General features: G+C 40.9%; 1 protein-coding gene across 1 annotated transcript; it reads right to left on the reverse strand.

The window, feature by feature from the left end:
- Nucleotides 1–54: 54 nt before the first annotated feature.
- Nucleotides 55–10,522, reverse strand: POU1F1 (POU class 1 homeobox 1). The gene is made up of 7 exons (XM_035115498.1): nucleotides 10,381–10,522; nucleotides 5,793–5,858; nucleotides 5,544–5,661; nucleotides 3,725–3,963; nucleotides 2,597–2,761; nucleotides 2,200–2,260; nucleotides 55–268 (listed from the first exon to the last, which is right to left on the reverse strand). Exons 1-7 carry the CDS (start codon nucleotides 10,520–10,522, stop codon nucleotides 55–57), a joined length of 1,005 nt encoding a protein of 334 aa, XP_034971389.1.
- Nucleotides 10,523–10,941: the final 419 nt, after the last annotated feature.

Raw genomic sequence — 10,941 nt, forward strand, 5'->3', positions numbered from 1 at the left:
GAGTCCAGTTTTCAAAGTGTTGCTGTCTAAAAACCCGCTTCACGCCAATAAATCCTAGTGGCACTCTTGGTGGTCCTTAATAATGGAATTAAAGGTGTTCTGGTGCAAACTGGTCTTCACTCTCTTCTCTCGTTGCCTTCTGTTGCAGAACCAGACCCTCACCACTTCTTTCTCCAGATTGAGCCCCTCAGCCATCCTCATGATCTCCTGAGATGAAGGCTTGCTTTGTTCTGCAAAATGGCTCTCGAGAGCTTCTTTGGCTGCAATGCTAGAAAGGAGAACCATAACAATCCGATCATATCCTTGGTATCTCAGGCTGCATGGAAACTATGCAAGGCCAGTTCATGCAAGGCGTTTCACATACATGGCAGGGGAAAAAAGTATGACATCCACATATCATTTGTTGCCTGGGTTGTGCGATACAAATAGGAAGCATCATCCATATTCATCCCTGTGCTTTCAATACTAGCGGAGAAAAAGAGGGCAGCCCCAAATTCAAGAGAGAAAAGAGAAAAGCAAGGCTCAAATTGGTGCTTTAAAAAGGGATGGGACATTGCCAAATGTGTTTTAGTGAAAACACTTGAGCAAAAAAAGGTAATCTGTATCAGTTAACACAAAATTATGTGTTTTACCAAATCACTTTTAAAATTGGCTTTAATTTGCGGTTCTAATCTGAGAGCATAACGTTTAAAAACAAGTTGGAAACCTTATTATGATATTGCCTCATTCTTTGGGGAAACTACAAATGAATGTTGAAATTGCCTCCAAGCTGCTTGTTGTGCTTTTCAGCCCAAACTGAAATATTGTGAAAATATTCAGATATGTGGTACAGTACAGTACAGAAAATTTCTTCCAAAGCCATGTGGGATAACAAAAAACAATTCCCTCCGTAGCGGAACAATTTTTCATTTTGACCACAAGGGGGAAGCATTATACTTTATGTTTGACATGAAAGGGGCTGTCCGAAGCAGTTAGGTTTCTGATGTAAAACAGCTGGGATGGTATGTTCCCTTTTCAGGGTTTCTTTTAGAGAAGTTGGTGTACTTTGCAATGTATTTGTGTTGTTGAGGTTAAACAAACCAGGAATGGGTGGCTGGGTGTATCAGCATCGGCAGTGTGATGGAGTAAAACAAAACATTGTGGTTTTATTGATTCAAAATCGTAGAAGATTGAATTAGCATGGGTCTTTTAAAGAGACCATGAACTCAACCATAAGTATATAAAGGAGCAAAGTGTGATGTTTTGGACCTTGCCCCCCAACAAATACAAGGACCATATATGTAATTAACAAGGCAATCCTATACATGTGTATTTGGAAGTGGTGCAATGGGTCAGGGCATCTGGCTATTAAGCAGAAGGTTGGTGGTTCGAGCCCACCCAGGGAAGGCTGTGGGCAGGATTCCTGCATTGCAGGGGGTTGGACTAGATTAGATGACCCTCAGGGTCCTTCATTCATTATATTTCTATGCCACATTTCACTTACGTGAGTCACAAAGTGGATTACAACAATAAACAACATAACAGACCGTCACAACATAACAGACCATCACAATTACAACATAAATCACTTAGAATAATTAACAAATCGCCAGTAAAACAATTACAAATCATCAGCAAAGCAACCATCTTCTATAAAACACTTCTTAACAAAACAACTAAAGGAAAATAAGCTAAGCAGCCTAATTCTACATGCCACCGGCCGGGACTTTCCAACTCTACAATTCTATGATTCTAGGGACTTGGCCTCAGACAAGTGCTTTATAGCATGGAAGGGCTACTCTTTGTGCCTAAGGGCTGTGTTGTGTTAGTGGGCCGGGACAAATGCAATAGTGGGCCAATGGGGAAGACTCTTACCTTTCCACAGGAAGCTACATTCTACCCACACAAGAGTCAGAGGTTTACACACACACACACACCTCACTCCACCATCCATCCAGATGAGTAAGATGGGCAAAAGCACTCATGGTTGTCATAGAGCAGGGCCATTGGGGGCTTATTCCAGGGGATGTGTGGGGAAAGTCTTGAGGGATCGCTAGAAAGACCAGGTAGGCTGCATTTTGCCCCTGGACTCGAGGTCCCTAACCCCTGGTATGTAGGATGGGCCCTTAGGAGACTATTCCTACAGGTGGGAATACTCAAGTGCTGGCTGACTGCGTTTCCCAAAGCTGAAAAGCCCAGTTCAGCATCCAACCGCGTTACCTTATGGTTGTTCTGCGTTTCCTTTTCCGCTCATTCACTCCAACTTTTTCATTGTATAAAGCTGCAGAACAGAACATTGTGAGACAAAGTGACTTCCAATGAAAACATGCACAGTATCAAAAGCTGTTGTGACCTGTAATTCCTGTGAACTAAACACTCACATTTCAGTGATTTCAAAATAGGACCCACACCTAAGACCCAGGGGGTGCTTTGTAATCTGGTTCATTGGCACCTGGGTCAGAGCTAGTAGGAACAATCCTGCTTCCTCCCTTGACTAATTGTGCTAAAGGGGTTGCTGGAGCAGGCCTGTGCTTTCTGAAATTTGTTGCACATCAGTTTCAATGCACACAAGCAAGGAAATCTCCTCTAAGAAGAGCCATGGAATTTTGGGTTATACCTCCTACTTGTTCTGCTTCCTCCAGCCACTTGGTTAGGATGGATTTTAGTTTGCAAGCATTCTTGAAGCTCAGTTGCAGGTTTTCAAACCGGCAAATAGTTGTTTGGCTGAACTCGGAGCCATGCACGGCAGCCAAAGCCTCTCCAACATTAGTTTGGGTATAACCTGCCAAAAGAAAACAATCCCACAAGCTAAGGGAAAGATGCTGGCATAGGAACACTTTATCTATCTGTTTATCAATCTACACACACACACACACACAAACACACACACAAACACACACACACACCCTCTATATATATACATACACTGATGGTTTTGAAGCTCTTCTAGAGTTTTTCTTTCATCTAATAAAACAAATCTGATTTTGATTTCACACCAATCAGACACAGAAAAGGTTTTCCAATGGGGAAGCCATTAATCTGCGACTGCAAAAATAACAAAGAATCCTGTGTCACCTTGAAGACTGCATGTGCTAATTAGCTACCAATGCCAGGCTGTCCAAATTATCAACTTTGCATGAATGGCCACTGGTAGTGCCGTAATTAGCAACCCCTGTACTTTTCTGCGTATCTTTTTCTTCTGACCTCAGTGAGATCGGTAGAGAGGATGATTCTGCATCTATGGATAACACTTAATGCATCTACAGTCAATTTATGCACCACATGCCACACAAGTTATGCCAAAGTAAATATCTTTGTTTTTAAGCTGTCACAAGACTGCCTGTTGCTTGTACAAAATATAATGTTTTAATTTTAACACAGAAGCAGACAAACTAAAAAGGGAGTCTGGGACTTATCCTTGGACTACACAAGGCTTGTGCTATACATTTCCTACTACTCAGAAAAGACATTCCCATTTAGATTTCCTGCATATGATCATTTATATCAGTGCACAATTTTTGAAGAATGTGGAAGGCTTGAAAAGCTCCACTATGCGGTAAAAACCCAGTTCATTCACAATAGTACTTAGACATGGCCCTTTTACACTGCCCTTTCTACTCTGCTACTGAAAGTTGACCATTTTATCATTATCAGTATGCCACAATCCATGCATTTGTCGCTTTAGCATAAGCAAAATATTTTTTAAAAATATCTCCTAACATCCTTAGTTAAACGAGTCACATACCCAGCTTAATTCTTCTCAGCTTGAACTCGTTGGCAAACTTTTCTAGCTCCCTGATTTCAGGAGAATCCATGTCTATTGGTTCTTCGATTGACTTGTTCTTCTTGCGGAATTCCTGCTTAAAATCAGTGACCGAGTCATCTCCAAGGATGGAGGGGTGCATGGAAGGAAAGCTGTGGCCCAGAGCACATGAACTGGCGCTCAGCGCATGGTCAGGAAATTTATAAAGGCAAGGGGTGAGGCTACCTGTTGGAGAATGAAAACAAATGCTATAATTTTCTAGATCACATCATTTAGCAGCAGTGCAATCCTAGGCAGACTTTTACTCAAAAGTAAGCCTCACCAAGATCAATGGGACTCTCTCACAGGTAAGTGGCATGGGACTGAAGTCTTAATAGCTTATTATCATTTCATATTACCCTGCTCCTATGTCCACTGGTCTTATTGGTTGTTCTGTAAACTGCTCTATGACCATCTGTGGTGAAAAGTGGTCTATAAATATTGGAAATGAATAAACAAATACACTGTGCTGGCTTCCCAATATGCTTCCAAGCCCATTAGGTAAAGGTACCCCTGACCGTTAGGTCCAGTCGTAGACGACTTTGGGGTTGCGCTCTCATCTCACTCTACAGGCTGAGGGAGCCGGCGTTTGTCCGCAGACAGTTTTTCCGGGTCATGTGGCCAGCATGACTAAGCCGCTTCTGGCGAACCAGAGCAGTGCACGGAAACGCTGTTTACCTTCTCGCTGGAGCGGTCCTATTTATCTACTTGCACTTTGATGTGCTTTCAAACTGCTAGGTTGGCAGGAGCAGGGACTGAGCAACGGGAACCAAAAATAGATTTGGTTAGTGAATAGACAAGACGGGGCCTTTTCTGGGGCAGCTCCTGAGTTTGCAGAATTCCCTCCCGATGAAGATGACTAGCCCCAACCACAAGGTCCCTTTTCATGGCTTTTCATCGTTTTTAAATGGCTGTACTTGAGGGACGATTCCAACAGATTCCACACAAAAAATGCTTATGTCCCTGTGGAGATGGCAGTATCGAATCAGTGGCACATGCCCTTCTGGCTTGCACTCTTTATAAAGACTTGAGGAATGAGATTATCACGCCAGTGTGGTGTAGTGGTTAAGAGTGGTAGACTCATAATCTGGGGAGCCAGGTTCGCGTCTCCGCTCCTCCACATGCAGCTGCTGGGTGACCTTTGGCTAGTCACACTTCTCTGAAGTCTCTCAGCCCCACCCACCTCACAGGGTGTCTGTTGTGGGGGAGGAGGGGAAAGGAGATTGTTAGCCGCTTTGAGACTCCTTCGGGTAGTGATAAAGCGGGATATCAAATCCAAACTCTTCTTCTTTTATTGTCCATTCTGGGTCGCCCAACCACTGCTACAGTATCCTTTCACTTGACAGATCAAGATGAGCAGGTGACAGCAAAGGTTGCAAGCTTATTAGCTGGGGCAATCAGAATAAGATCCACTATTTGATTATTGATTATAAACCCTAAGATGTATTTTATTTAATTGACTTTTTATTTCTATTCTTTGTATATCTTATTGTTGTTTTATTGCCATGGCCAATGGCTGACACAGATAAAGATTCATTCATTCATTCCCGATAATGACAACTAGCTTCAACCACAAGGTCCCTTTTCGTCATCCTTATTCTGTATGGCTTTTCATTGTTTTTAAATGGCAATTAAGATTTAAACCCTGCTCCTTTTGATTTTGAACTACTGCTGTTACAGGAATGCCTCTCAGGCACTGAAGCCTTTTATGTAACAAGGTTAATCAGTTAGGGAAAACAAAACGAAATGAAACAGGACAGACTTGCCTTGCAATGTGCCAACACCATTCACAATGTTGGGATGGGGCATAGTGCAGGTCTGCAAAATGCGGCTTTGAGAGAGGCTGGCTGCCAGCATATCTGGACCCGCAGGCTTGATACCTGGGTAAAAAAGGGGGGGGAGGAAGTTGAGAGTGGAGTAATACCATTTCAGTTGAGACAAACTGAATTAGTTACAGATGCATTCCCCACCCCCCTTATGGGCCCACTGGTTTTAAGAGAACATTTCTTACCTGCCATCACTCCGTAGGCAGCTTGCTGGTTTCCATAATGGCAGGAAGGGATGGAATAATGCAGACCTGATATAACATTTCCCAGTGTCGGCATGGAGAGGTATATGGAGGAAGATTTAGGGGTTGGGGTTAACAAAACAGATGAGACCGGTAAGCACATGTATAAGGACCCGAAGAGCATCCTTTCAACCCTACCAAAGTACACTATGTCATTGAAATTCTACTCAATATTGACCCAGAATAGATTCCAATGTATAGTTAGCAGAGTAAAAACTTAAACACATTGCAGGATTCCCCCCCCCCCAAATAGACCAGAGGCAATTAATATTTCATCCAGCCGAGCTTTACTGACAGCAAATGAGCATAATGGTCACAAATCCAATACATTCAGGATTGGCACTGTCCATAAGAAATCCAGCTGCAGCGGACTTAACTTAAACTTACAATAACTTAGAATATGTCTAAAACCTTAACACTAAGCATGCTATGATACAGAACACTACACCAGAAGGAAAAGAAAAGAAAGAAAGAAAAAGAGAAACCCAGGCTCCTTCTGGCCCTACTTTTATAGTCCTCATGACCTTGACTGAAAAGATAAGAGAACCAGTTTAAGCCAGCTGTACTCAGCTTCTCTGAAGGAATAACCCCAAACATCAGGAAGTTCCTGCTTGTTTCTTTCACACAGAGAAGCTTCCAGAACCCTCTGGAATTAATTAGAATAGGAAAGATCTCTACACAACAGATCAATATTTTCTGCACCAAGAAATGCAAACTAACATACTCTATACCCTTAACAACTTGGGACCAGTGTACTAGGATTGCCTTGCCCCACATGCGCCCATTTGACCTCTTCAGTTGCAGAATTAGCACCACTATGGGTGTCACACAAGACCCGTTTAGTGTGGCAGCATCTACACTTTGGAACTCCCTGCCTGTTGAGAGATGAAGCAGGTGCCTTCACTGTCCTATGTTTGTTGCCTGCTAAAAAAAATCCTGTTTAGATAAGCCTACCCAGAAACTATGAAAGTGGAGGTAATTTTAATCAGCTTTAGTGTTTTACCTTCTATCTATATGCTTTAAAGTATGGTTGTAATTTTTTTCCTTTACAATCATACCTCAGGTTAAGTACGCTTCAGGTTGAGTACTTTCAGGTTAAGTACTCCGGGGACTGAAGAATCCACTTTCCATTAGCTTCAATGGGAAAGTTCACTTCAGGTTAAGTACGTTTCAGGTTAAGTACGGACTTCCGGAACCAATTAAGTACTTAACCTGAGATACCACTGTATTTTATTGTTTTATCTTTTTGTAAACTGCTTTGAGCATTGTTCTTTTTTTCTTTCTTTTTTTGACAATCAAGTTGTGTTATGAAATAAACAAACAGGCAAAAAAATAATATATTATATTCACATTTTGGCTCTGTCTTGAGTCTATTCTCTACATTTTGGAGAGCGTCTTAAGAAAGCAACTGCATGCACCCAGCTTTCAATGCAGCTCAGATTTACCACGCAGGACAAAGTTGTTGAAAGCAGGTGGAGCAGAAGTCCGGTAAATGTAGGCCATTGTGTGCTAGTTATATCGTTTGCTGGAAACGCTTGACACATATAATATAAATTATGCTTATGAAACGTTATTTTATTATGTAAATTTTACAAAATAAAACTTTTTTTTAAAAAAAAATCGCCAAGTCTGATGTGGGCAGATGATAAAGGAATCAAAGGAACATTTGACTACTTTTTGAACTATGAATGGCTTCTGCGTTAGTCAAATATACCCATTGTTCTTTGGTTTGATTCCATTTTACACAGAAGGAACTCCCCTGCCTGCAAATCAGTACATCCAGTTTTACTTCAAAACAGAACTGTTTGTTAAAGATCACATGTGCAAGTTTCAATATAGTTCTGTACTAATCACAGGTCAATCCTTATCTGGCAGGCTTGTCAAAAGTCCACAATATGAACTATTCACAATTTGTTTTTTTTTAAAAAAGCATACACATATATGTGTCTATGTGTGTGGGGTGGGGCGTTATCCACTGCAAATAAATCACTGTGTGCCAAGCCATTTTTGATTTTCATTCTTTCAGCCACGGTTCTTGTTTTAAGGCATTGAAATAGAAATGAATTATATTCCTGGAAGGATTCTATTTCACATTAAATTAAAACGGCAGCACAGCGTTCTGCTTCTTTCTTCATTTCTTTTGAATCCACAAATTGGTTTTCTCCCATGTAACAGAAAAAAAAAAGTTTTAACTTAATGATCTTCGAAATCGTTGGATACAGCATAATATACTTTCGGGGTCATCTGCTTTAATACACATCTTGATGCTTCTCTGAAATTAAAAACGGAGAGGCTCTTGAAGTCACAGAAAACCCAAGGAACTGAAAAGAGCCTGGCTTAAATTGCCTGCAGGGGAGAGGAGAGAGTAGCAGTTTCTGAGCACAATGACTTTCATGCATCACTGATATAACTCATTTGGGAGAAACCAGATGCGGAGTGATGAAGCAACTCTACACAAAAGCCTCTGTCAATGGGACATGGATCTCTACCTTAAAAATCATATTTAATTAATTGTATTTATTTGTTGACTTCATATCTCCCTGCCTTCCCAAGGAGCAGCTATCATTCTAAACCAACACCAGGCATCTCTGCCTACTTCTGAGTGGTCTGTCCTATTGTTGTTGATGTGGCATGACCAGTCACTGGGACCATAGTGCAGCATTTAGTTGTGAGTCCACAACTACCAGAAAAAAATTATTTGGAGGGGGGGGGTGCCAGGGTTAGTGGGGAGACATTGGTGAAGTTGAGGTTGACCAGGTAGAACTTTGCCAAGGTAGCCCTCAAACCTAATTCTGGTGCTTTTTGAGACAATTATTATTTTGAAAATTTATTCTAAAACTGTGAACTCTCTGGCAAGTTATATAAAACCTTGCAAGTGTTTGAAAGTATGACTTGAGACAAATGCAGATGCGGCAGAAAGTCCAGAACCCACGGCCCACTTTTCCACTTGAGACTGACCTTGGATAGGGCTGTTTCCAATCCCAATTCAAAGTGCTGAATACTGCCTTTAAAGATTCAGGACCAAGGTCTTTTAAGGATCATCATGCGATCATACCCAATTTCTGAGATCTTTGAGGCCCTTTCCAGCTGGGTTCAGTCATGCTGGTGGTAGGAAAATGGGACAGAATTTCTATGCTTGCAGCCCTGACTATGGAATTCCCTCTAGGAGGCTTGTTGGCTCCTTCCTTATCAAACTTATATTGGTTGGTGAAAACTCTTTTTGCTGTACCTTCAATATACAGTAGATTAATTCTCATTCCCTGTGCCCCTCCCTGGGTTTTTGGTAGCAGCTTTTTTCTGATTCTATTTTCTCTTCTGCTTAAACACACACACTGGATTTTGAAAAAAATGGGCATACAAATGATTTTTATTTAAGGTTGAAATGTCATTTCACGCCACTTGGAATAAATTGATGCTTTTGATCAACTCTAAGGGCCCTTCCAAGCATCGTTTTTATTGTGCTTTCATGATTATTTGGTATCAAGGAGGTTATACATACAATCCCCTTTCAATACTGTTTGTGTTTGCAAAGGTTTTGGAGGCAGACAAACTCTTCTGTTTCCAAACAGTGCATGTTACTGCTAAAATCCTTTAACTTTTCATACCACAAACATTCAAAGTTATTTTTTTGTTTTTCACTCCCAGATAGCTTTTATAGCACTCTAGTTCAAGATGTGCAGCTCCAGATGACAATAATGCAATAACACTGGGGAATCATTGAAGAACAACTAACAAAGCAGAAGGATGTGTGGATGCTCCAATATAAACCACCACAAATTCAGTATAAATGAGTCAATTACATGTTGCAGAATATACCACCACCTAGAGCAGCAGCAACAACAAAAATAAAATGTCATATGGAAGAGTCCAAATGAAATGAAAATTAATTGTTAATAATGCCATACTTAGACATGCAACTGAAAACAGGATTTATTAGCTTGGTTAAAATTTGCACCACCTTAGATTTTTAGTGCTGGCATATGTGCAAACAGGTTGGTTTTATTTTCCACTTCATAAAATGCATCTTCCCATTCTTTGGTATGAGTTTTTGAGAGGTAGAAAATAAGACATTTAGATTGTAAATGGTTTTTAGGAATTGTGATACGCTTTCACCATTTTAGATTTATGTTTTGTCTTGTTTTTAAATGGTTTTAAATTTTGTACATTGTGTGAATTGATTTTATTCACACGTTTGTACACCACCCTGGAATCTTCTGATGAAACATTTAAGAAACACTTTAAAGAAATACGACATCAGATAAGTAAATAAGACACCAGCTTTTTGATGATGCATTATGAGGATCCATATTCTCCATTGTGAAGATTTTACTGGAAAGCTAATGTGGCAATTAAAAAAACTACACCATACACAATTAAACCTGGCATGCTGGTAGTTTTAGTTTGAATCATTTGCTCAGAGAACCTAATCTCTTAAAAAAAAGTTTTCCCTTCAAGGGCTTGCGTAGCATATGAAAGATGCCAAGGCATGGCACATTGAGAAGAGCAACACTGATAGAATAAAAAAAAGTACCTGTTGATACCACATTGGTGGCATGATTGGAGACGGGTAAGCACTCTGCAGCACTGTGATGCATTATCAGAGGCAGAGAGGGTGACGAGTCTGAATTCAAAGGGATGAAGGTGTCAGCTGAAGGAAAGGCTTGACAACTCATTCCCACAAGCAAACAGAAAAGGAAGAATGAAGAGATGCCTTGCCTTGCTTTCCTCCCAAGTCTACCCTATGCAGTTCCCAGCAGTTCGGATTCGATTGCTACCACTTTCCCTTGCATATATACATAACATGGGTTATGGTGCACAGGGAAGTCGTGTGCAGGTATTTATACTGTCAGGAAATCCCTTTATCCATTTTAATGTGCTTTGCCTGGCCAAGTTGCCTGATCACTTAGGAACCTCCTTCCTCCCCACCCAAATGCAACAGACACCCAATTAATGAGGGGAAACCAGAGACCCAATTTTTGCAGGTTCTTTTAAAGCAGGCTTTTGTGAAGGAACAATATTAGATAAGGCTGCAGGTCTTTTACCCCAATTTCTGCTCATATAATAGTTGCGGAAACCTCCTCAGTGTTATCCA

This window comes from Zootoca vivipara, chromosome 4 (assembly GCF_965207765.1).
Source record: "Zootoca vivipara chromosome 4, rZooViv2.hap1.1, whole genome shotgun sequence".
NCBI lineage: Eukaryota > Metazoa > Chordata > Lepidosauria > Squamata > Lacertidae > Zootoca > Zootoca vivipara.